Here is a 27,158-nt window from a genome sequence, read left to right as displayed (position 1 = left end):
CACCCTCAGCAAGTTTGCAGATGACACCAAGCTGAATGGTGCAGTTGACACGCCTGAGGGACGGGATGCCATCCAGAGGGACCTGGACAAGCTTGAGAAGTGGGTCCATGTGAACCTCATGAGGTTCGACAAGGCCAAGTGCAAGGTGCTGCACCTGGGTCGGGGCAATCCCTGGTATCAACACAGGCTGGGGGAGGAAGGGATTGAGAGCAGTGCTGTGGAGAAAGACGTGGGGGCACTGGTCGATGAAAACCTGGACATGAGCTGGCAGTGTGTGCTCACAGCCCAGAAGGTCAATTGCATCCTGGGCTGGATGGGGCTCTGAGCAACCTGATTGAGTTGAAGATGTCCCTGCTCATTGCAGGGGGGCTGGACAAGATGACCTTTAAAAGTTGTTCAGCCTGGAGAAGAGAAGGCTCTGGGGAGACCTTCTAGCGGCCTTCCAGTACTCAAAGGGGGCTACAGGAAAGGGGAGGAGGGACTTTGATCAGGGAGTGCAGTGATAGGATGAGGGGTAATGGTTTCAAACGCAAAGAGGGGAGACCGCGCTGCCTTATTTCTGCATTTCCACCCCCCACAAACTTATCTGAACATTTTGATCTTCAGAGATCCACTGTCAAGGTCTGAACTCTTTACAAACAAGTGAAGCCCCCTTAGGGCACTGCCTCAGTAACCTGCATAATGCAACTGCTAGCAAACTATCCTGCCTGTTATCTCCTATCTTGTCTGGAAAGTGGGTTTTTTAAGTATTATTTTTAATATGTTTGTGTCTTGCACCGTATTCATTAACATTTACTGACTGTGATACTGTAACTATCATCTGAAAGAAACAAGGCCTGAGTCTGATACAGTTTTCACAAGCCTTTAGGACAAGGATTATGAATCACTGTCTTGACCCTGACTGCTTTCTCTTCCTTCTCACAGAGGGCTAAACCAGCTTTTTTCAGATTGTTTTCCAACAGGAACAGAACGTACGCACTGATTATTTCTTTGTTGCCACTCCGAAGAAAGACACTTTGAGTAAACTCATGGTTTCATGCTTTGGACTGGCCCTTTGAAGGTACTTGCCCTCTTCATTTGGAAAATCACTCCCGAGTTCTGTACTCTGGCCACTCCTGTGGGACAAGCTGATGCAGATTCTGAGGACTGATAAAAACACACAGCCTGTTTTGATTCCTGAGCCTACAGAAACTGTCAGTTATACCCTGGTACGTGTGTAATCCTGTAGCAGTCTTTCTTTGAACCGTATTTCTTCACTCTGAAACAGGCAGGGTTTTTTGTTTTTTTTTTTTTTTAAACTATTACAGTATCAGGTGACAGTAATTAAACCACTGGAACTTAACGCACTTTTGACTTCTATTAAAAATTCCAGTTTCTTCACTACAAATATAAAAACAGCTGCTGCTGGGGAAGTCACCACAGCTGCATCTGTTCAGTCTACCACAACTAGGTGATGGCCACTGAAGATACGGGAAACATCTAGAGGGCTGCTAGAAGAGCTCTAATACCACAACATTATATAGATGGATGAACAGCGCTATTTTTCTTTACCTCAGTAAGAACTTGTCTTAGTGTCTGACACTGGTGTCTGATTTTCCTAACAAAAGTCTGCATTTCATTTATTGCTGCATGACTACTTGTACCTCTTGTATCAATCATTCGAACTCTTTTAAGATCTCTCCAACCTAATGTACAAGTAAGCTGGGTTTAAAATATCAGGGTAGCGCGCGTGCACATGCAGTCACAGTGGTACACAGCAGTAGCAGTGCTCTGTGTAAGTCACTTTATAGCATAAGCTAATAAACTCACTTTTATTAAAACATTTTATCACAATTGTTAAGTTACAAAAATAACTGCATCCATAATGATGTTAAATATTAAATACAAATGTAAAACAGTTGTGGAGTGCTCTGCAAATGGAATAAAACTTTCTATGTATTTGAGAGGGTCAAAGGATCTGACCCAGAAGCTCCTGCTTAGGACGGCTGGTCTGCATTTACCAACCAAATTTAGTTCTTGTTGATTCGAAGACGGATGGAAAGCAAACTACATGTTAAGGAATGTAATTTCCTTTAGGCAAGACTGAAAGCAGTGAGAGTTTCTGTGCTGCTTAAGAAGAAACCAGTGCAAGCCTCAATCCATCTTAAGAGAACAATGGTTATTTAAAAAAAAATAAAAAAATAAAAAAATCAAACCAAACACCAGCAACCATTTGGAAGTGCACCGTAGCTGAGAAATTGTGTTCACGTGTCTTCCACATCTGCTACCATAGCCTCAATCGTATTCCAGTCCAGTCTGCTGAGGATACTTCCCGTGCTTTCAGAAACACCATCAGGGTTGGCAATGCTGACAGGAGAGGAACTCACAGGATGCAGTGCAGAGAGCTACTGAAGGAAAAGAAGGTGAGCTGAATCACTGCATGCCATGCATGGACAAGACCTCTGTGCAGCCAGTAGAAATGATCCCACCCTTTTCAAACAAATCTTAATCAAGCTACATACCCGATTATTCTGCAATAAAAGCAACCTATTTTCCTGCTTATGCACTCCCACTGGCTGCTGTTGCCAGGACAGACACCGTGCCTATACAGTTGTTATAAGGAATGTTCAAGGCCCACAGAATGACTTTGCTTGTAAAGAAAAAATGCAGCTCTATTGAATGTCCATCATTCATGTTCTTCTGCATATATCCCACCCACACATTTTGAACAGAGAACCGCATTTTAAATAAAGCAGAAGTAAACAAAGTGTCAAATGGCAGGTATCAAATCACTCCTAGAATAAGCAGACATCCTACCTGAAACAAGGGGTCACGAGTATCTTCAAGTATTCTTTGGATCTCGTCAGGGACAGTCCAAGGACTTACTATGTCGCGATCAGTCTCTTGATAAACACCTTCTGTCTGAACTGCAGTGGCAACACGTGGAGGCTTTTGGTTTGATGTTCTGCTGACACTGTACTCAGCAGCTGAGGAGAAAACAAGCCAACCACAGCACTGTAACACTCTTGCTGTTGTCTTCTGAATGTCTTGAAACCTCTTCAAGAACAGAAGCTCCAAGTTCTAAGAACTGAAGCTGTGTGTGAACACATGTAAAAACAGTACACCCTGTTATCTTGAACTGATGTTGAGAGAAAATAGGAAAGAAAATGCTACTGGTCCCTTCCAGCCTCACGCTTTCAACTGTCTTCCCAGAGCAGAACACGAAGTGGAATAGGACTATGCATGGTGCCTACAGCATGCAGTTCCTGTAGTGCAGTCCCCAAAAAGGGACGTTGCTACATTATTTGACAGGGGAATAAAACTATATAAATCCTGGATTTGTGCCTCTTAGAAGACATAGAACTTTAGAGAAAACCTTAGCAGTGATGGGATACAGCAGAATGGAGAAACAGATAGAAAAAGGTGATGTGAAATCAGAGAAAGGCCAACTTATATCTAGAGTTTAAAAAGAGAAGGTATGGAAAGGAGAAGAATGACTTTCCACACATGTAGAGGTGACTGAGTGATTCATGGAAAATGTCTATCTGCTTACTATTGCTCCTCTCATTTTCCAGCACTGCCGACTCAAATAAATTGACATTTGACTAACAGGATCTCTATTATGCCACTAGTATAATTCCGGTGCAAGTGAGAATGGAATCAACACACATACTTCCTAAGTTCAGACTGATTCTCTCCTCACCTTTTTCTGTCTGATCAGAAATTCTGCTCTTGTAATCAAGTCCTGCATCTGTTAAAGAATTTGATTTGGAGGAAACATTTACGTGACAAAACTTTTGTGGATCTAGACCTACACAGATAGGCGTAGGGAAAAAAGGGTCATTAAAGTACAAAATATTGTTTTTTTAAAACGTTCCGTCAAATTTTTCCACTCTAACTTTATGACAAAATAGTATCTTAAATGGATACTGTACAGAGGGATAACAAAGACAATGCCTACTTTAAAGAGCTCAGAAACTAAGCAGCATAGAGAGGTAAGGGAGAGGCACAGTACTTGTGTACTGCTAGCTCACTCTCTCTCTGTGGGTTTCAGCCAAAAGACAGACTCAAGTCCTCTGTCCTTCATGACTTCGTAATGCCTGTTTCAGGGCATCACTGAAATCTAGCACATTCGCTTCAGTAATCTTGAAAATGCCACCTGGCTAAAAACCATTCAGGAGGTAAACAGAGGTGACTGATTAAAGTATTTCACAAGTTTCTAATGAAAAGGATTTTTATGTGAGGGGGGAAAATTATTCTTTTTATTCTTCTAAAATAATGCTGCATCTGAGGCCTGCATGGCATAAATTCTACCCAGGATGTATTCTGAAATTTGTTCTCTGTGTCTTATTTTTCTGCTGTATTACGTAGCTGAACACTGTAGCACTATGTCATTGCTCTTTGTAACTTACAGTGTCTAGAATTAATAGGATAGTTTGCAGCATTTCTGATTCTCCCTCTGGAAGTACTTTTTTGTAGAGGCATACAGGCATTTCCTGGAAACACAAAGAAAACATTTCCTCTGTTAGGTGCAGTAAACCAAAACCACTCAAAAGATGCTTCAAAATTTTCATCTATGAGCTTGCTTCCTGTATTGCACAGTACTCTTGCTATGGCAAATTAAGCTACTCTGGATTTAGAAAGAGATTATAAGGAAATGTAACTCTCACATTTAACAAGAAAATGACAGCACAGATGCAAAAGCCTCCGGGATTGCAAGCCTGACTTTCTACATAGGTAATAAAGCTCCTCCCTCCCAAAATCCAGTAGTAACTTGAACATCATCTTCAGTACGTGCCTTCATTAAGAAAGTTCTGTTCTTACCCTTGGGTTGTGTTAAACCAAGAGCTGGGCTGAAACGGTGTACTTTTTGACCAAAGCTGGGTTTTGCAGCCATTCTGCTCCTTTCTGACAGAACAGGAACGTTCGGATGCCCTCTACAGTAAGAAAAAAACAAAACAAAGCTCAAATACTTACCACTGTCTACCACACACCATTCCTCCACACAACTTAGATCTAACAGGGCTTATTCAGACAAGGCAAAAAGGCCACAGAAGTCACCTTCAGCAAACTTAGCTGAGGATCAGCATCACACGCTGCTTGTGGGGCCAATAAGCCTCACCAGAATCAGAACTGCTGGAAATCACAGTGAAGACATATCAAACCGGCTTTACACAGAGACATTTTAGGTCCAAGAAACCTTATCACTTAGAAGTTACTGCCACCCCTAACGTGGCTTTCTGCATGACGTTCCTCAGCGCTTCTGATTCTGGCAGGGCTGATGTACTTAACTGCCCTTGGACACCACCAGAGGCTCTGTACAGCACTTACTACATTCAGTTTAACGCTCTATTCTGGAACCCTACCTACTGAAATTAGATGCAGAAATATTTAAGTCTTGAAGTTACAGGATTATCTGAAGTACACAGTTCCTCCTATTATTGTGGAAAATATAAAATGGTATGTAGAAAAAGTATACTGCAATACACACCTCGATTACAAATACACATGTGACATTAATGCCATCAAGTAGAACAAATCTACCCATTTATGACACTCAAATACCATCATCTCCTTAAGAGGCAATCAGCACGGAAGTGCAAAAGAAAGAACAAGTAAAATCCTAGGTAACGAAAAAAAATAGGAAGAGAGTAAATCTAGAGTTTGCTGAACTCTAATGTAAGTAGTCTATATGCATGCACAGTAGTATTTTCATTTGCTTCTTGCTTGTTACTAGATGCTCTTCCAATCATTAACTAGGTTGCTGGCTATTGTCCCGTGGAATTGCTGTTGATTGGAACAGGTTAGGACTCTGACTCTACAGTTAGCTTATTCTGTGCTCCAAAAGGCATTTTTAAGGCTCCCTCCAAGATTTGCAGTAGTGGTTGTAAGACGACTGGCACAGGAACTTAAGACTCAGATCCAGACAAAGTGTATCTTTGAGTCTGCCAGAATATAAAGCTACTCTCAAGCTCGTCCTATACCGACTAGCTACAAATTGCAGACCTATTACAAGCATGGTGAAGACACGAGTACAATCAGAGCAGGGTCAATGCTTAAAGTTGTTACCCTTTAGTAGATGCCATACACCTTTTTCTGAATTCTTGAGGTGGTCTTGTCCTGGACAATGGTCTATGTTCATTTGAAGGCAACACGACTGTTTCTGATAACATTTCATTCATCAGAGAAAGTGCTTGTGATATTCTCATACTGTGATGTTCAGATAACAGGGCTCTACAGAGACATAATATTACATATTAAGTTGTGCTATTACTCATTTAATTGCAGCTGGTTTGTGAGCCTTTTAAGGCTAACCAGAACACAGTAACATATTTTTGCAATTTTTGAGAAGACACACTAATCTTTTTAAGATCATTAACAAAAAGCTAAAACATTTATTAAAAATGGGTTTGACAGAATGAATGAGTCAATGTTGAAAAAAAAAAAAGAAAAAATGGTATTTGGAAAGTGAAAAATACAGTCAAAGGATGAAACATGTTCAGACTTTTACTAAATGGTAAAGCAAACATGAATTATTTATGCTTTTGGTTGAAATGCCATTCATATCAGAGTTTCACAGACAAGATAGTTAAAGCTACTTCTTCCTTAAGACTGGAAGATTAATACATAAATAAGAATACCACAAGTTACATTTACAGCAACTTACTTGTCTTTTTCTTCTTTCTTTTTCTGGAATAATTTAGTATCCTTTGAAGTAAGACTACAATGCTGTGCAAGAAAGCATAATAATCATTAACTTATTCTGTATTATTCTGGTCTCATTCCAATCTCTTACTCTCAAAACACAGACCTAGTTGACTTGAAAGTTACCGTTTAAGACACTCTCTGGAATGAAAAAATAAGAAATTCAGGTAAAATTCTCTCTATAAACTTCCAGTCTCTAAAAATATACTAAAAGCTTGCAGTCACACCTTCCACAGCTCATATGCTTAAAATATTAACATTCCTTAAGGAGATGTCTTCACTGCTAAGCTCAAAGTTTCAAGTGGCCTCACCTTCAGTTTCCCAAAAAAATCGGTGGCATTCCTAACAATAACTATTTAAAAAACAGGGCAAAGTTGTGTTTGCTAGAGTACAATCTGAATGCTTTCTTGTGAAAAAAAAAAAAAAAACCATGAAAAACTGAGAAACCCTCCATCTAATAATTTCAAGAGAAAAACCTGTAAAAAAAGCATCAAGTGTGTATTTATGGGTTGGCAACACAGGACAGGGAGAGAAGCAGGACCCATTGTTCCTGAATCACTTCTCTCTACACATGTAGAAAAGAGCAACTGAAACTACAGGAAATACTGTATTTCATAGACGAGATCTCTTTTTCACTTTCTAAAAGTGAATATAGTTGAATTATTTAGGAAACAAGAAATTTCTGTTGTGTTACATGTTTGCTGCTTGGGAGTTAAAACCAGTAGAGCTTCAACATGAAGTGATTTACCCTGCATTCAATTGATGAGTAAAGTGTATAGGGATATATTTGCTAGGTCTCATCTCCTCTAACCCTGGCGCCGCCCCTGACTCACCAGGGTCTTTTTAGGGTCTTGAAGGTATCCAGGTAACAAATGCATACTTTAAGACTTAATACTGATTGGGAAATTATTTCCAAACTACTACTGTACCTTTTTTTTTTCCCCTTCAGTTATTTCCAGCACAGTGCACATCAGAAGCGAAGTATTAGGCCATAATCGTATTTTTACTAATTAAAATTTTAAAAATTCTGTGAGGGAAGGGATAGTTTGCTGAGCCTGTATTGAAACAGGCCTTCAACAAACAAATTCATTAGATACTTGAGAAACATGCCATATTCTAACATCTCTGCTGACCCTCTGTAACCGCATACACTCCTGTGTGCAAATGACAAGGACGGCTGCCCTCGGTATCCTACCGCGTTTGTCACAGATGCTGGCATCCAAACTCTGCTTTTTAAACTCATTGGGAGGTGCAGCGGAAGATGAAACAAGATATAAACATATCTTTACAACTCCTGTAGTTATCAATCCCTGACAAAACACAGCCGTTATCAGTGAATGTTACAGACACATCCCTTACCATCAGGGGACCACACTTCCTGAATCTAGGGACAGGTCATAATTGACACCTGCAGCCAGTTCTGCCTGGTGAGAACACTGCCATATTTGCTTACTGATCACTTCTGACACAACTATGGCCAGCTCCAATAAAGTAAAACTATACATATAGAAAACCAACATTAAAATAAGAAAAAAATCACCAACAGCCTTTTTATTATCTAACCTGAACAATCAACACTTGTACAATTCATAACAGTTACTCTTCAAGATAGATACCCATTATTCTTACCACATTCTTTCTCAGATTGAATGGGTTACGCTCTTTCTGTCTTTGTTCATCCAGTTTCTTCACATATTCTTTCATTCTTTCCTTTTGCTTTCTTTTCATCCATGCTTGTATGTCTTTCTTCTCCTTTTCTGTTTTTCGAGAATGTCCAGCAGCATAATCCTGAGCCCTGAGAGCAGACGTAAATGGGAAATAACCTAGCATATCCTTTAAATTGCAAATGATGGCAGCTATACATGATATAATGATAATACTGCAATCCCTTTAAAATTCCAACTCAGCTGAAAGCATAAGCATAATAACAGGGAAATTTCCTTCTGCAAAATTTTACTTCATAAAATCCTGACACGCAAGTAATTTCCAAGACGTTTCCTAAAATTTTTCTTCTATTTGTCAACTACATTCAGATAATAGGACCAAACCTTTAAATGTGACCATCTGTTACTGTCTTTATAGATAATCCGCACAGAAAAAACTACAAGTCATTTTGCTTTATCTTTCATTTTTAAATGTGTATGATTTAAGCATCTAAAAAGAAAAAAAGACCAATAAGATTCCAGCACCCTTTTTGTTCCCTCCCCTCAACCTATGAGCTCCTTCACAAGTCTATCTGTACAACCTCAAAAGCACTCAGAATACTAGCAACAGAAAAACACAGCCAATAAGAAATGCTAACATGACTTTATCCTCAGAGTTCTTCAGAAATATTTACAAATTCACCTTGCAATAGTCTTTAAAGTAAGCAGCTGGGGAATAAATATTTTCTTCACTGTAAAGCTAAAAGCACTGACCTACAAACTAAATATGAGATTTTCCAAGAGAAGTGTTTCAAATTTTAAATGCCTCATTTTTTGTAGTTCATTTTGAAACTTCTCTCATTTTCAAGCCTAGCAGGCACTAATAGCTCAAGAATCAACAGAACATAAAAGTGTAGCAAAATAATGTATCTCTAGTAGCTGCAGTTCAACTGAAAGCTTATGGGCTGAAGCATTAAAGCCCTCAAGTGATTAGAAGAACTCTAACATGTTTGAAAGTGATTGACTTTAAGGCAAAGGGAAGTGTCATTATCTGAAGTATTCACAGTCAGTATGTGAAACTGAGTTGGTTTTAGGTCCTTGGTCTGGTTTGATTAAATACTACTTGAATACATTTCTGAAACCCTCAGTAATTTTGAAAATAATCACATAATTGCATGAAACAGTCCAGATAGCCACATTTGTGTGTCAATGTAGTCATTACTAATGTGTATGGGATTCTCAGAGGATTGCAAGGATGTTATGATCTGTGCACAGGTTTAGATTGGAAGCTGGGGAGCTCCTTTTACAATTTGAATAAATGTCAGAACAAGCAAACCAGAGCACTACACTACTTAAATGAGCCACTAGAACATCCTGAAAAAGGTATCTTAAACTGGTGTGAACTGATAGCTTTGCATCCTGAACAGCTGTATTTTTGCCTTGTAAGCAGCCAGTATCACAAACGGGGAGTAGGAAACAGTTGTAATTTCAACCCATTTCAGGAAAGAACACAGATGACTTTATAACTGACAGCCAGGAAGGTGCAGAAATCTCCAGCAGGGAGGAGTACATGACAAGCTGGAGTCTTCTGAAGCTGCTTTGCACTGACAAGAGATTCCTATTCTGCCTTTCAGAGCTGCTTTAGAAGGCTCCAGTCCCTTTGGCTGAACTGAATCTGCTGTATATAGAGAGTCGTGCTCCAGCCTACACCTGGTAGAAGAAGGAATAATCAAGTACAAAGGAAAGAACTTTAAAACCAAAATAATAAAACCCAATTGGCATATTTGACAATAATGGCCAGTAAAATAGTGGCTATTAAACAGTTCTACTAGTCCCATTAACATCGACTCAAATCACGTGTTTGCTTCCATTGTTCACAGGGTGTAAGCCATGAGAAGAATAACCAGGGTTAAAATTATTTAATTAATACATAATAAAAAACAGCCACAGTATTACCTAGAGATTTTCTTCACTTGGAGTTTTGTAAAGCCCAGCTCCAACGGAGAGACGTCATCTTCTACTACAAGATCACTAATGATGTCTGTAACACCACTGAGACCAGTAATTTGCAGAGGATTTTCTAAAGAGCTTAAAGTTAGGCAGGGAGAAAAAAATGTTAATAATTTAAAGTAGAACATGCCTGTAAGAACAGCAAGCTAAAATCCCTCCTTCTATGCTTAAAATGAGAATATCCAGGTTGTTTTAGCAGGAGCCTTTGGACTGAATTTTCTTTCCCGGACATCTCAATGGCTTCGTGCACAGATGCAACACCTGGATAACATGTGTAAATCCACTGTCTTTTTTAAAAAGTCACCAGCCATCACCTTAGCTTCGCTGTCATCATGTACACTTTAACCAACTTTGCAGCATGCCAGTGTGAATGGGACAGAATAAGCAAGACCTGACTAAGACCAGGTGGACTGCAGCAAGGAAGACTTTGAATAAACCATCCAGAAATATGGCCCCATCCAGACTGAACTGCTTGCACCCCACTGGGGTCCATTCACCTGGCTGGCCCAGAGGAGGCTGAGCCTGGCAGCCCAGTCGGCCAGGAGCACCCACAGGGTTTGTATTGCTGCCCATGCTGAGATAAGGCTGTGGGATGCTACGAGTTTCAGGAACCCCAGCTCTCAGCAAGAGTTGAGACTTCTAAGCAAGAATCAGCATGAGTGACAGATTTACCTAATTCTGCTCATTTCTCCCCTCTCTTTTAATCAGTTGCTCTCAATAAAAAACCCAAATCTCATGTAGTTTACGATTACAAGCTACGGTTGCTTCAAGTTACTCCTTTGGGTAAAAATCACCATCTGCTATAGTTTATTGCCTCGCATCCATCCTCAAGGTTATGTAATCAGTCCCTAATCTACTTCAGTCCCAGCAAGAAGTTGCACTTAAAATATTTTAAAAATAAAATAAACCATTCCGTTTACTGCTATGCTTCAAGCAAAACAGTAAACGTGGATAACTCAGCAGAATGACCAGGAAGAAAGGGAATCCAGCTACTGTTTTCTACTGCACAACTGGATCCAGAAGACCAACAGCAGTTAACAGTAAAAAATACCTATGTCAGACCATTTTATTTAATGCATTCCAGTTTTGAAATCTTCAGTCTGTAGCTCTACACTGCTCATAGGGAACACTTCAAAAACTTTCTGGTGATAGCTGGCCTGAGTAGACAACTACTAGCAGCAGTTATATTCACTTGTTCAAAACCAGTATTTTGCAAATAGGAGAAATAACAAATTCATGTGGACAACAGCAGCATCTACATTAACAGCTGTGTTGCTTGGAACTAGAAAGCAATTTTGAATACTTCTGCAGTAAATCTCACAGGCACTACAACAGTCAGAGTAAATGCCTGAAATTAACTAATTTCCGGCAGGTTGAAAACGAATGCCTGAATTTTACGTTAAGTGATAAGTTCCACCCTGTCCTACCATAAGTAATTTAAAGTAAACGAATTTTCAACAAAACCAATGTCAAAAGACATACCTATCACATAAGTCTCCGTGAAAGCCTGAAACAGAAACAGCCTTTGTTAATAACAGTCTAGCACTGGTCCACAAACTAATTAATACAAACATTAAACAGCCTGTGAGATAAAATACAGAAATATATCAACCTGAGTATGCTGACATTAAAAACAAATTAATATGTGGTAAATAGGCTTAATGACCAGTCAGAGAGCATGTCATTTGACTGCCAGGTTAATACAGAGTCTTCAGAAAACAGTAATCAACAGCTCCCTGACCAACACGGATAGTTTTACTAGGAAGAAGAGATTACTGTTTTAACGTTTTCTGCCATGATTAAACTAAACTTATCAGTTCCAACTAACTGAAAATTATCTGTTCCAATTAAATATACAGCGTTTTACAGAAAATTAATGATTGCCACTTACCTGAAGAAGCCAGGCTACAAACTCCTGGAATTTAAGAAATGGAGCTGAAAAGCAGTACGGATATCTCTGAGGCAACAGCACTATTATCTTTCCTATGCTAAACTGTACTCTCAAAAAATTATGGTTGCAATTTAGTATCACCTACAGTTTTCTTAGCTTGCAAGTATCAAGTTTATACTTAAAAAGAAAACTAAGTGTACTACTGTTTATAAAATTTAACTGGACGTGCATGCCATCTGAGATTCCTTTCTGCTGTACGAAGATACGGGAATCATGTTTTAACATCTTTTAAGATAGAATGCTCCAAATGTGACTGCCAAATACATGTTCACCTGTACAAAGTATATATAACTTTTAGAAGCTTGAATGCAAGCAATGCAGGCAATATGCAGACAAAATTTAAACACAGGCAACAGGTTGCTTGCATAGTGATTTTTTCTCCTCCTTTTAATGCTACTGCAGTCTTCATAATTGAAAAAACAAACTTACTGTCAGTTTGCAAAATGAAATGAGACCTCAAAATAATCTTTTAGGACACAGCCGGCAGCTACTGTATACTGATATAATACAATTTCTTTGGGTGATGTGGGTGGGATTTAGTTAAGATCTCAGCTCTCTAGAACACAGGAGTATGACAGAGATTTCATCAGCTTTCGGAGGAAGCAACGACCATTTTGTGGCACTGTGCCTATTTTTATTCACATACACTTAACTAAAGAATACAAATCAGTACAGTAATGGGAAACAGACCCAAAGTTATTAATTTTCTTTCAATAATGGTGACTTCGACTGCAAGTATAATTCACTGCTAAACTGTTTTCAAAGCTTAGTGATACTGTTCTGTCATGTAACATATAAACTCATTATCAATGCGCATCCATGAAGCCATTCTAAATAATGCAATCTAGAAAGACTGACAACTGACTGTTATGAGCTCATTGGCATTACCTAACGTTCTGTGTAACAGCAATAAGAAAGTATGGCACAGGAAGAAAACGTTTACCCATTTTTAAAAGGAGAAAAAGAGAAAAATAAACATTAAAGATTATACCAGATGACTATGCCACTGGGAAAGTTAGAAGCAGAGGCTGCAGAGGCAGGAGAGTGTACTTCCAATGCAGTATAACTGGAGACAGGATACTGAAAGTTTAAGCTCTCCTTTTCATCATCTGTAACCTCTTTAAAAACTGAGCCCCCCAAATAATGTTCTGATTCCATGAAAAAAACAATAAATACAGTAATTAGTGTACACCAATGAAAAAACCCCACAACGCAAAAAAAGTATCACTCATACATATTTGTTAGTGGCATATTTAGTTCATCCGCCAAACCGAGAACAACCTGAACCTAGATCAGTTGTGCCTCCCTATGAAAGGGCACTGCCAGGCTGCAGCGCGTGTACCAGTCCTGTACATGTGAACAGAGACTAAACTGTGCTCTGTGTGAGGCTAATGGACATCTTAAATATTGTTTTATGTTTAAATACAGATACAGGCATAATTTGGTTCTACCACGTGGCTTTGTATTAACTTCACAAGTAGATTAGAGTATGTTCTGGTATGAATGTAAAATGGACCTGAAGTATGTACCCCTAGCGTGCTCCTTCTTGGCACAGGACAGTAGCTATAAGCAAACAGGTAACATACAGTCAATTGTTATATAAACAATAAAATATTCAATACATCAGCTGTAGCAGACAGTTAAGCCGATGTAAGCTTTTATTAAAATCAGCAGACATTACAACTAAAAATGCACCAAAGATGCATGAAAAAAGTTTCCGTATATACACAGAGATAACTGAGGACAAATTCCATACCCTTTAAATCAGCAAGCAAAGCCCTCATAAGCAGCATGTTCTGATTTTTATTGCTATAAATTTATAAATAATATTGATATTTCATAACAGAAATATATACTATCACCTTTGAAAGCCTACACCCAACACCTGCATTATGGTTTTGGAAAAATCAAAGTATACAGATATTTTCAAATGCATTTTTGCTGAAGCAGTACCCATAATATTCAGATTTTCTACCTTTGATTTTGTTTCTCTCTCTCATATTTTTGATTTTTGGTGCATATTTCAGTAACACCTTTTGGGGTTGCATTAAACTTCAATGCTAATTAAAAGTCAGCCAAGTTCACTATTCAATTGCAAGTTTACTATCCTTCTGTTAACTGAAAACATACCATCATCAATGATTCCAGCATCTTCAGAGAATGACGGACGAACACCAAGGTCTGAATTGGCAGCCATTTCAAAATCTTCTATTATTTTCACTAGCTACAAATGAAACCCAGAAACTAAATAATGACACATTCTTCAAAGTATTTCTGAGACTTAGACTTCAGATATTCATACAAAGTTTGCTTTATATACTTTTTTTCCCTCAGAATTTTATAAGCATTTTAATGGAGTACCCTGACTCAAAACAAAGAAAATAGTTCTGGAATCAAAGTAGCTCAAGTAGATTAATTTCACCTAAAAGTACAATCTCCTGGATCCTTACTCTGAGAAAAAAAAAAAAAGAAATATATTATTCTTGTGAACAGTTTTACTCCTATTAAACACATTATTTTTATTTTAAAAATAGCTCTAGTTTTCCAATGTATCTTAACTAAAAAACAGAGCAATAAGAATGTTTCCATATTCTTGGTAAGTCAGGAGTTTCCTGAAGTTTAAAACTAGAAAGTGAAAACTAAAACTGACCCAGATTGAGACTTTTACTGAACATTATTCTCACAAAGAACAGGCCTCAAAACTGATTTCTAATACGTTAGAAATTGTTACAAAAGGAACGGCCAACTGGTGTGCACCAAAATAAAAGCAAAAAAGAAAATGAGTTTATCTTCAGGACTGAAGCAGACATCCAGAAGAAGTTGAAAAACCCAAATGCAGCGAAAACACTGAAAGAAAGAAAGGATATGTGATGTTTTTGCACTGCAGGCTTTTAAAAATCTGGCTAGATAACCACCTTAATGAAGGATTTAAGTGATTAAATAATCCACCTTAGTGTAGTAGCTGTGTGTAGATGACACAATGGGTCCTTACACTTCTGTGAATATATGGAAGGACAGTCAATGGACACTATCAGACTGATTATACAAAAAGATGCTGTGGAATTACACAGTGCTACTGAATTAATTTGAAGAAATAACTGTCAGCATTCCCCATTTCACATACACCTAAAGTCAGCCACATGTGGAGTTTTAAGCAAATTAAACTAGACAGAATATTAAAAGGTCAGTTCATTAAAAATTTTTAACTTTTTATTGTTATCTCATCATGACCTATAAAATCGTAATTCCTGAATTATATATAAGATCATCTGAATGGACTATGTCCAAAATGCATTTACTTCAATATTTAGATTTATAAAGACATTAAAAATGCAAATATTTTATGAAATAAATAGGAATAGGGTCCAGAAATAGTGACATAATATTCTGCAGAGGGACAACTGCAGAAATCTTTGCCAAAAAGGTCTCCTGCTCAGCCTGAAATTTTGCGTTATTCCATTTTACCAGTTACAGAAAAATTAAGTATGTCCTGCCCATTCACTAAGAACATTGCCATTCTGGCCAGCATTTGGTCCATTGCAAGTAACTATGTCAGCCAACAGATGCAGCACTAAATGTGAAAGAACTACAAATTATTCTAGATCTCTCTCAACATATACTAAACAGATCTGAAAATACATAATTTGAAAATGTAAATTTTGTCTTCTGCTGAAAGAAGTTGCAAAATAAACTGTTTCAGACAACAGTTAGCAGTAAAACTTACCAGTCTGGTATTTCTGAAATCCTTCTCCATATTTTCTGTTATGTTCTGTAGTGTCTGTAATTGCATATCCATTTCCTGCTGCTTTATGGAAAAGTATTCTTTGCCAATTACTTTGGATGGAAGCCCTGAAGAAGGAAAAGTTCTGTCACCTTCATGCAGTATGTTCCAAGTCACACTATCTCCAGCAGAATCTGACTTCTTATCTTCCTCTTCTTGCACTTGGCCTGATACATCTTTCAGATCATCTTGAAATAAAAAAAGAAGAGTGCAACAACAGCACTGAATAAACTGCAAACATTTAAGTACCGCAAGTAATTAGGCATAGCTGTGCTATACCTAATAGCATGTTTTAGGAGGCAGGTATCATCAGAAAAGAAGTCAAATGTATAAATGTTTTGACATGAGAAAGTAGGAGGTGAGTTGGGGAAAGGCTGCAGGTTTCCTGTGGGAGGTAAGAGTACTACAACAAAAGTGTATACTTTTTTTTCTGATTTAAAACCAAAATGGTTTACCTTTCTTCTGAAGCGCCTTGGGTGGAATTGCATTAGTAACAGTAGCTGCCATGTGATGAAGTTTTGCAGTAGATGGAATTTCAAACTTCTCATTTTGCTGTGCAGTAGCTATCTCTTCTGCAGACTCAGGTATCATGGGCAAAGTGTTAAGTATGTCACTGTCTTCAATGTCAACCACACTGATATATTCATGTTCACCCTAAACAGGAACAATATTATGAAGAATTATACGGTATGCAAACTGCATATGTCATTTATAGTATGTTATTAACCATTTCCTGTGTTTACCTCTTACAACTTTGAGTTGAAAGGCTTTTTGTTTTGGAGACAAAATAATTACAATCTTCCCTATAGTATTATACAGCTGACTCATCCAGATATAAAGAACCCAAATTCATAAGGTAAAACAACTAGTACAGTTAATATATATTTTAACTGTATGTACATCGGGCCACTAACCAAATCAGGTGCATCTGACAGAAAGGATGGCAAAGGTGTCTCATTCACTTCAGTGGGGAATCTCAGGTTTAAATACATGTCTGGGGGTAGTATCTCAGTGGCACTAGATGATTCTATGAGAAAAGAACAATAGTCAGCATTATATTTACAATAAAAGCCACGAAACTTCAGACAAACTATTTGGAAACAGGTCTGAATTCTCTAAATGGTAAGAAAAGCTTTGATTAGCATTTCTTTTAAAAAATAAACAGACAGTGTAGCTTAATAGGTTTCTTTAATGCTTGCTTCTAACAACAAATTAGAAAAGAGTACAATCAGAGCATCATGCCACAGTCTAAATTGCTATTCATTTCCAACTCCCTCCTGAATAGGTTAAAAAAAAAAATAAATCTGCATCTTTACTTGATCTAAATAAATTATACCACTCAGCCAGAAATAACTCTTAATAAACTACCTCTACCTACAAAGGAGTCACGTGATGTGGTAAATAATCTCCCAAATGGAACAACACTGTTGGATTTTAAATGAAAGGAAAAATTAACATGTTTACTTGGTACCATAAGAAAAATACTTAGGAACTGAATTCTACGTAGTACAATTTATCAAGGGGGTAGAAAACCCAAACTTTAGCCCAAAATCAAAGTTACATTCTATTTTTTGTTCTACAAACTGACCCAAAAGAATAAAGTGGGAATAAAATTGCCACTTCAGACTTGAGCACTGTTATTGGCATGTAGCCATTACATAACTTAGCAGATACATGGAACAACTGTATAATTAGCTGAGCTATTACAGCTTGATTTCACATGGAGCTTACCATCTCACTGGTCAATCCATTTGGTCTACATAACACCAACTCCCCAGAAGCCCTAACAATCAAGCTAAAATCCACAAACGCACCTCCTCATACAGCAACTCAAAAGCATAGGTACACTGCACCATAAAAAATTCCAGCCAAACTTTTTATAAACGGTATTATGATTACTTCACATTTGGTTTTAAGAAACCAGATAAACTGGCATCTTCTTATCTATATCCTGCATTAAGCTACCTCATGTACAAAAACCATGTTAAAATTGTAGTATTTTTATAGACTTCCCAAACAACAAATGAGGTAGAGAAAGACTAAAGCCCCACCTGACACAGGAACAGACATGACTGACTCATTTTTTTGAACTTCAGAAACCTCATTTCCAGCACTGATTCCAACATCCTGATATGACTTGAGCACTTGATAGGAAAAAAAACCCAAAACCAAAATGCATTAATTTAGGGAAAGTAAAGACACTGATGCCATTATCTGAAATGTACGTTTCTGATTTCCCAGCTCACAATCAAAACAAAGCTAGGGGGGGAAGAGGCAGGGAGACCATTTCAGTCACATGCAAAACAAGGCAAGTTAAAAGGAGCTTTCAGAAAAAGTCACAGCAGAACTGACTTACAGAAAGCATGTGAGAACTCTTACATAACTTCATCACTAATATTTTTATTTGTAACTATTTTAACTAATATTTTTGTAACTTATATTCCAGTATCTTCTGATTCAATACTTTTTGAAACCAAAAGTTACAGCACGAAAAGCTGTGTTTCCCTTTAAAAAACTTCGTTCATTTTGGAAACTGACCAAATCTCACAATTAACAAGAAGCAAAACCAGAAATAGGTGGCTGATGTAGGTCAAACAGGTAGCACTTACCTGGGTGAGTATTCGTACTTGCATCTTGAGTTTGTGCTGGTTTTTTTCCTGTAGAGGCAATGTAACGTAGATCTGCTGAAGTAGTAACTGCTTCCCCCCTTGTGTCTAAAATGTGATAATACACAACAAGTGTCTACAAATAATGCAAGAATTAGAAATCTATGATATTAACTCAAATCTAAGTGCTGCAACAGATTTTTCTTTGCATTTCTGACAGGTAATTTTAACCTTTCTGTAAGCATACTTCATGAATGATTTCAAGAAAAGTTTGTACTACCTGCCTTATGTAAACATGCACCTGTATTGAAACTTACAGTGTTACAATGAATTAAAATGGATGTATAACTTTTAAATTAAATATTTTAGTAAGCTGTATAGTAACAATTTGCTTCATATTTTTAAAGGGGAAAAATATTGATGACACATATACCTTTATGTCTTTATTGATGTTTCTAAAGAGCTTTGGAAGCCTGTACCTCTCTAAAGGCCAAAATTTCAGAGAATGGATTGTATTTTGTCCTCTGATAGGACTAAATATTGTGCTCAATTAATGTACTAGAAAGAAGCAAATCTTTCTATAGGCACGGTCTTAATTTTGCAAGCTAGAAATATTGTAAACAAGCAGTTTCTTTTAAAAGAGCCTTAATTAGAATATGCAGGCAAACAAAATTGGAATAATATCTTTTAAAAACAAATCAGCTGATCTAGAATTTGAAAGCATTGTTTACAACATTCTTCTGATGAATCACATAAACAGAAATCACTGTGAACCACAGTTACTGAAATTCACTCAACATACTGTTGTTACTTAGTGAAGTCCATTGTTTACAAACATAACCACAAGATTATAACTTATTTTTTAAAAAAACTTACAATACTTCCATAATTTTCAGGAAAATTATTCTGAGTTCACAGATAATGGATATGAGATCTTAAATTTGCCTGCATCTCTCTCCACACCAATCACCTAAAAACCCACTATCCCCCCAAAAGACAGTATCTGTTGTATATCCTGAAAGGTTTTCCTAATTTTCTGGTGAAAGATCCCATAAGCCGTTTGCTGTATTGCCCACACACTACACAATCTGAGTTTTTAATATCTTGATAAGTATGTAGCTTTCCTTTGAAATCTAACAAACTTCTGTTCCTTGATTTATTTTATTTAAGCACTCAAAGCATTAAAAAGACTTGTACTTGCCCACTGAAATGAAATAACCATCCTGAAGGCAAGATGTAGATTTTGCTTGTTGATCCTAATATAAGGAAAAAAGGATTATCTTAAAAAATAGCTCCAATGCCAATTAAAGGCTTTCTTCATACCGTTAACTTTCCAATACACCTCCTTTCAGTAATGATTTGGAAAAGAAACTAAAAATCATTGTAATATACTTTTCTTATCCGCTTTTTTAATTCTTCAGATTCATTCCAACTTAGTGGAATTATTGACTACGTAACATTTTTTCCCGTAAGTACCCTGGGGTCATCTGCAGTAACACAAATTTCTCATTCTACTTCAAGTATGTGCTATCTCCCATGTCTAGTGAGGCTCTACAGCTGCTGTGCTGGACAGGGAAGTCTCAAAGAAGGTACAGTAGGGACCAGAAATAAGCCTGCTGCTCTGGGCAGTGATCTAGATTTAAATCTGGTAGTGTTCTAGTTGAAATCTGGTACTTGCAAGGATAACCCCAAAGTACATTAAAAGATATCAAAAACGCCTAGGCAACCAAACAGTAGAAGTGCATAAATCAAAATCCAGCTTTACAAAGACTTTATCTTCTCAGTTGCTTGGCTGAGACAGAACTGAGACCTCATCCTCTCCATCCTCATCATATTGCCATCATCTAGCTCACGTGAAAAGAGTAATGCCTGGATCATTTGTCCTAGCATTTCTGCTATGCTAAACATATTTATTTACTTTTTTAAAGCAATTAGCATTTGTGCATATACTTACTTTAAATGTACATAGACACAAATATCCTATCAAAATAGACAAGTTCATGTCCCAGGAAAAATAAAAGCAACCTTGGAATACTTTATAAAAACAAATGCAAGCATATGAATGAAAGATGTATACTGTTTTGGGGCTAGAGCCTGGAAAAGATTTACATGTTTGTTCTGGTTTACACTGCTTCCTTCCTTCCTGTTAACACTCAAATGGAAAAAGGAAAAGAAAAAAAAAAATTTTTTTCTATACCTTAGTCCCAGATTCAACAACCTTCACTGTATCACTAATACTGATGATGGAGTCATCAGGGCAGAAGGACACACTTGGTTTCTTCTTTTCCTCCTTTTCTTTCATTTGTTCCTTATCACGCCTCTTTTGACTGTCAACATAACAGTTACAAATAGAAAATAAGAACCGCACTGAAATAATAAAAATACAGAACATTGTTTTCTAAGAAATATTATTATTAAGAAATATAGACTGAAATAAAGATGAAAAAGACAAACACAACTGTTGCATATAGGTCAGTTTGATGCACTACTTTTGCCTACTGTAAATCTACATAAAACTGTTCTAGGAACTCATAAAAATACTTAACAATCACATCAAAATTTGGTAATTGTCAAATAAGTTATATATATACAAAATATGTCAAACTGCATAACATTCCATATCCATATTTTGTGCATAATAAAATAATCATTACCACACAAAAAATGCCTGTAAGGAATCTATTAAGAAATAGTCCAGCAAGAAACAAACCTCTGTTATCACTGAAGCTTCCCAATTAACTATTTTACTTAAAAAGTTGCAAATTTTCTTTAATATCTGATAAGTAATTATAAGACAACTGTATTTCAGCTGATATATCAAAACAAGTATTCTAAACTCCAGCTGAAATTACTTGGTATCAGTTGTTTTTCACCTTAGGAGTGAAAAACTCATCTTAGCACCTGTGTTTTCAACTGCCAGAGTTAAAAGCATCATAATCAGAAGTATTCTGCTCTAGAAGCAATGATTCCATTAACTCTTCCATGGAAAACACAGATTTGTGAAACATTAGGAATCTATCAACATTACAACGGAACTGAACAAAGACATGCATGCAGCTTAAACTGTTTCAACTGCTTGCCCAGTTCAATTTACAAAAAGAGTAAGTCAAATTTCAAAAATAATGAATAACATACCTAGCAAAATAAAATAAAATATCCCTTCAGCAGTAATTTTGCTAATCACTGTCTGGATTCAGAAACAGAGCCTGTATCTTGAATTACATTGAAAGACTGTAACCCTTTCCTTCTTGAAAATTACTGCTAACAGTGACAATATACTAATTGTGTAAGCAGCAAAGCATTTCATAAACAGTATATAGCAAACAGCTGTAAGACTTTAAACTACAGATACTGGTATGAAAAACATTTCCCCTTTAATCATCTTCCTATCAGCCTGGTAACAGCAACAATCCCTTCATACCCTACTGACATACTTTTGATTTGTCTTTACTAATATTTGCTGTTTTATTTTCTTCCAAGAGAATTGCATCCAATCCCACTTTATTTGAAGCTGCTGTAGAAACTCCCACTGACTTCAAAGCTAGAAAGTATAGGTTACCAGTAAGTCTTTCAAAATGAAGACCCACTTTAAAAGTTTGTCTTGCCTTTTTCTATTATTCTGCACATCTCTTAGTTCAAATGGTTCAACATCAATTTTTAGTAACTGGGTAGGTTCAGTTTGAGCTTGTCCAAGGCAAGTACTGGGCACAGTATGATGCTGGTGGCGTTGTTCAAATTCAATGAGATCTTGAAGTGGAATGAGTTTTGGTGCCTGAAAGTGTTCAGAAAGAGAAAGAGGTAAAAATGAAACAATGATACAGGAAGCAGAGGGGGGGGGGGCGGGGGGGGGAACCCCAGTCAGACTGGATGAAAAGAGCAGGTCCAGTTAGACAAACACAACTCCTCTAGCAATTTGTAGAGAAAGTGAAAATGTAGTATTAACAGCATCAGACCAGAATCTCAGCTAATGTGTGCATGCGTAAACTCTTTTCTGAAAGTAAACTGAAAGATACGAATTTTGTCCACAGAATGTATTTCACTAGTATTTGCATTTCTAATGTATGCAGTTGAGGATGAAGGTAGGAACCACACAATGTAGACATGGACTGAAGAAGCACCTTTCAAGGAAAAACATTTCCGTTCTTTTCAACCGGAATGTGAGAGTCTATCCAGACAACATTTTTCAAAACATCAAAACAAGTTCTCAACATCCAGAAGGAAAGGTTGTCTTACCATGCCTTTTAGCATTCCATTTCTCCCCTCACAAAAAGGGATTTCTTACCGCATTCTTTGTATTTCTGCAAATAATTCTATTTAAATTTCTGTAAAAACAGACCTATTTTTACCACATAAATATGATTCAATATTTTAGATAGTAAATTCCTTACACTCATTGCTAATGGGCTGAATGTTGATGAACTATGGAATGTGGAATCAATCTAGAGTTGTTAAAAACATTTCCAAGCTTGAAGCCTGCCTTATATTGACAGGCCAATAAGAAGGTACCTTAATTCCAGATGCCTTCTGGTAGCTGTGCTAAACACTTCCAAATTTCATAGTCTGGAAACATTAACTTATTTTTGATGACTAAAACCATGAAACTGAAAAAACCCTACAACTTAGAAGAATATATTATTAAAATCCACTACCTTCTTTTTTTGAGGTAAATTAGCATGGAGTAGTGATATTCCTGTGTGCTGGAGTGTTCCTCTGCAGTCAGTCTCCTTTGTTGCAGGTTTAACAGGTATTAACGTAGTACTGATTGGCTGCCTTACAACTGGTGGAAATCTAGGTACTGGCTCAAGTTGCAAGTGCAACAGTGGAATACCAGCAGGGTTCCAAGTGATCAGCGCTTTGTCCATGTTCACATTTGCAGAGAACTGCTGCCGAGGTGAAACTTCTTGCTGACCTTCATATTGATCTAGATTCAGGTGACTGTGAGGTGCCTTATGCACCGTTTCTGCCCACCTTTCCTCTTCATGCATTTGCCTGGGGATCTCAGGGTCATTTCTACTCATATTCACATCTTTTGACATACTCTTTCTTGGTGTGTATGATGACTGATAGTTCCATAAGGAATCTGATGAACTCCAAGCTACTCGTGGTACTGGGGGTGGTCTATCAAAAGCTGATGACATTTCTATTGGATGTAAAAATGCTGGTTTGAAATGATAACCTGATTCAAGCTTAAGCAAAGGAAATCCATCTGAGGAATTCAGTTTTTTTTCAATAGGCATAAGCTTTGGTGTTTTCCGGGCATCTGAGGAAGGAGCTAGGAGATGAAATGGTTTAGTAGGTGCTGAAGAATGCAAATCTTCAGATGGTGGCATAAATCCTGTTTCTTTGCTGTGGCTTTCTAACAGGCTTAAAGAAACGTTCACATCAAGATGATTCTAAATCAGAAAAGCAAACAAAACAGGATTTACAAGTACCTTGAAATAACAACCATGCACTAAATAGGCACAAAAATGGTATAAATCTTCTTTGTCTACAGCAATCACTACAAAACCATTTCCTAATTTAACAGGACAGATAACATATCAGATACACAGAATAGTCTTCATAAATGACACTTTGATACACCTACTTTTATATGGCCATTGCTGCTTTTATCTCTTAAACTATTCCTTGGTTGAAAATCAGAGCTCTTTTGACCAGGTTTTCCTTTATCTTCTTGAGTGGGCAGTTGTGTTTTCAGAAAGCCATTGCCTTCAGCAGTGTGTGCAGGCTGGCTACCTTCCAGGTGAACAGATTGATGCTGTTGTAAAATTCGTTGCACATTTGGCAGGTTGGCAAAGGATGACTGCACTATTTGCATTAAACTCATGAAGTTGATTTGCTGTAGCTGGATACACACACACATACAGAGTTAACACTGTAAACAACTTTAACAGGAATCTTAGCAAAAATTAGCATAGCCTAGGCTATGTTACAACTGTTCGTTATTCTGTTAATATAGGTGACAAAGTAAACAACATCCCAAAGTTTCAATAATGACTCATTTGAATGATAGTTTATTGTACTGGACTTTCTTTTAAGATATATTCAATACCTGCCACAGACAGGTTATGCTAAAGCAAGACATTCCTTCAGTATTTTGGTGAAGTTTAGGTGCATGTAAGGTCACATGAAATTGTCTTAATATACAAACAAAGATGAAATCCTAGTATAGTTGTAAAGTTATTTCAGCTTCAGAATTTTTCCTATTCTACACTATTATAGAAATAGCACTGAGTTATGTGACCTAAACCACACTCAAACTTTCAATATTATTACATAACTCATTTTCTTGAATCAAAAGCAAGATTTAAGTCAAAATAAGTTTTCACAGTAGTTTACATGGAACTGGAAATCTCTTTCAAAAACAACCACACACAGAATACCTTTAAAGCAGTAATTATCTCCACTGCTTCAAATAACACAGTTTGTACTGTAAACACTGCTTTCAATAATGAGTTGCTCTCACCTGAACTAACTTAAACATTTCATCTTGGAGCATCTGCCTGACAGTTTCTGATGTGTTTAGTTTCTCTTCTGTAGGGACTTCTTCCTTGACTTTTTGCTGCTTTGTACAAATGGAAGTACTGGAGGCAACACTTGACATAGTTGACACAACAGTCTGAAAAGGCTGGCCATCACTTAGAGAAATCTCTGTACTACTTAAGAAGGAAAAGAACAAAACTATGAAAAACATTCCTAGTTCAGAACACCTATATGAGGTTGTCATAAATCAATCCAGAAGATTTTAAAGGTGTCTTCTAAAGGTACTGGAGGAACAAAATAATTAACACTGCACAATGTTCACTGGAGAGTATGTATGACATCTTTTTCCTAACACTTCCTAATATACTGAATGAAAAACAGTAGTAAAGACATAAGTTCTATCTGACTTTTTAGTCACAAGGGTATCCAAAATATTATCTTCCCTACAGATACAAGCAGAAAACAACGGTTTGACAGAAAGAGGGCCTTGTTAGTCATAAAACCATCAGTTCATGGAAAATTGAGAAGTACATTATTAGCTGAAATAAGAGAGACGAGAAATTCAATTTTATTTGGAATTAAAAATCAACAACAAAATTATAGATCAGAACACAATTAAAATAACATTACCAGATAATATAATATACTGGATTTTCTCAGAGATAATTAGCTCTTTTGATAGGTAAAGACTATTAAGTAGATGAAGTCCTTAAACGAAGAAGAGAGGGTTAGGATTATATTAAGTTATAAAGAAACAGAAGGACTTTATCTATACCAACAGAAATTGACACAAAAGACATTTCTCTATTTAAGAAAAATGCTGACATTGCTAGGGGTACAGGCAGCCTTTGGAGGATGTTTCACAACTGAACAGGATGGCCTGAAAGTATGTGATGAAACAGAAGCATAAACCTAATGAGCAGTACTGAAAAGGTTTTGGCTATGTAACAGGTGCCAAGGGGCACAGGAAATCTTTTGGAAGGCAATTAGTATGTGTAAGCATGGCCCAAAACCCTAAAAGTCTGACAAAAGTTTTTTTTTTTAAAAAAAGATGGCATGAAAAAACTCAAGAAGGAAATCAGATTAGAGACACATGAAAATGGAATACAAAGAGATGCATAGTTCAGATCTTCCTCTAAACTGAAAAAAACTCACAGAGAACTGTTCTAGAAGTGAAAGCCTGAGATTGACTCCTGACCCCTTTTCCCAATTCCAACATTCTCCCTGTTTATAGAAATATTATGTATATATTTATGTGTATCTAGCAGTTGCTGTAGGACATATACACTTTATTAATTTTATAAAAATATTAATATAAGCTGATAATGTTATTGTTTAGGTGTTTTATGTAACAATCTATCTTCTATAGTAGTACTATATAATTATAGTGATTCCGTCTGGAACCAGAAAACAAAAGTATGACTTCTCTTGAAATCTGGTAGCTCTGAATTAACATGTTTGATTCATGTGATATTCTGGACAATATGCAAGAGCGTATGATCCTCAAGGATTATAGTACAAGAAGGTTTCATGAAAGGCTACTTAGTACTACAGTTTGCAGGTATAATATACTATACCTGCAAGTATTTTGTAATTGAATCTACACATCATGTTACCTCAGACTAAAATTTAATAGGGATAGTACATTTTTTATTGTATAAAACGTTATAGGTTTATCTTACCTGGGAACTTCTGTATCTTGTTCTAAAGAGAATGGGCGAGAAATGGTGCTAGTAACAACCTCAGTCATGCTATAAAGAAAGAAAAAATGAGTATTGTAAATACTGCAATAATTTGTTACACTGTTTAATTTAAATTCATATTACATTTATATACACGTGTGTGTCTGTATCTATTGATCACCTCCTGAAAAAATATTTTAATTAGTACAACATAAAGTACCTGAAAGCCACCTGATCAGAGCTATAATGATCTGCATTGCTTCAATTACTGCCTTACACTGCAATTTGAGCTGGCAAATATTGACATTCATGCTTCGT

General features: G+C 36.8%; 1 protein-coding gene across 1 annotated transcript in view; it reads right to left on the bottom strand.

The window, feature by feature from the left end:
* Positions 1–1,911: 1,911 nt before the first annotated feature.
* Positions 1,912–27,158, bottom strand: part of CPLANE1 (ciliogenesis and planar polarity effector complex subunit 1) — a 60,266-nt gene continuing 35,019 nt past the window's right edge. Inside the window, exons 30-53 of the mRNA XM_086480159.1 lie at positions 26,841–26,909; positions 25,142–25,334; positions 24,263–24,520; positions 23,325–24,068; positions 22,263–22,447; positions 20,873–21,002; positions 19,877–19,931; positions 18,679–18,783; positions 18,121–18,213; positions 16,984–17,096; positions 16,525–16,723; positions 16,013–16,257; positions 14,419–14,512; positions 13,570–13,575; positions 13,280–13,436; positions 11,820–11,894; positions 10,284–10,415; positions 8,314–8,479; positions 6,647–6,708; positions 6,049–6,213; positions 4,804–4,916; positions 4,392–4,475; positions 2,797–2,966; positions 1,912–2,384 (exon numbers count right to left, since the gene is read on the bottom strand). Of these exons, the coding sequence (XP_086336285.1) occupies positions 2,244–2,384; positions 2,797–2,966; positions 4,392–4,475; positions 4,804–4,916; positions 6,049–6,213; positions 6,647–6,708; positions 8,314–8,479; positions 10,284–10,415; positions 11,820–11,894; positions 13,280–13,436; positions 13,570–13,575; positions 14,419–14,512; positions 16,013–16,257; positions 16,525–16,723; positions 16,984–17,096; positions 18,121–18,213; positions 18,679–18,783; positions 19,877–19,931; positions 20,873–21,002; positions 22,263–22,447; positions 23,325–24,068; positions 24,263–24,520; positions 25,142–25,334; positions 26,841–26,909 (3,754 nt within the window). The 3' untranslated portion in view covers positions 1,912–2,243. The remainder of the gene's footprint in view (positions 2,385–2,796; positions 2,967–4,391; positions 4,476–4,803; positions 4,917–6,048; positions 6,214–6,646; positions 6,709–8,313; positions 8,480–10,283; positions 10,416–11,819; positions 11,895–13,279; positions 13,437–13,569; positions 13,576–14,418; positions 14,513–16,012; positions 16,258–16,524; positions 16,724–16,983; positions 17,097–18,120; positions 18,214–18,678; positions 18,784–19,876; positions 19,932–20,872; positions 21,003–22,262; positions 22,448–23,324; positions 24,069–24,262; positions 24,521–25,141; positions 25,335–26,840; positions 26,910–27,158) is intronic.

This window comes from Leptosomus discolor, chromosome Z (assembly GCF_034619465.1).
Source record: "Leptosomus discolor isolate bLepDis1 chromosome Z, bLepDis1.hap2, whole genome shotgun sequence".
Classification (NCBI taxonomy): domain Eukaryota; kingdom Metazoa; phylum Chordata; class Aves; order Leptosomiformes; family Leptosomidae; genus Leptosomus; species Leptosomus discolor.
This window is presented reverse-complemented; position numbering and strand designations above follow the sequence as displayed.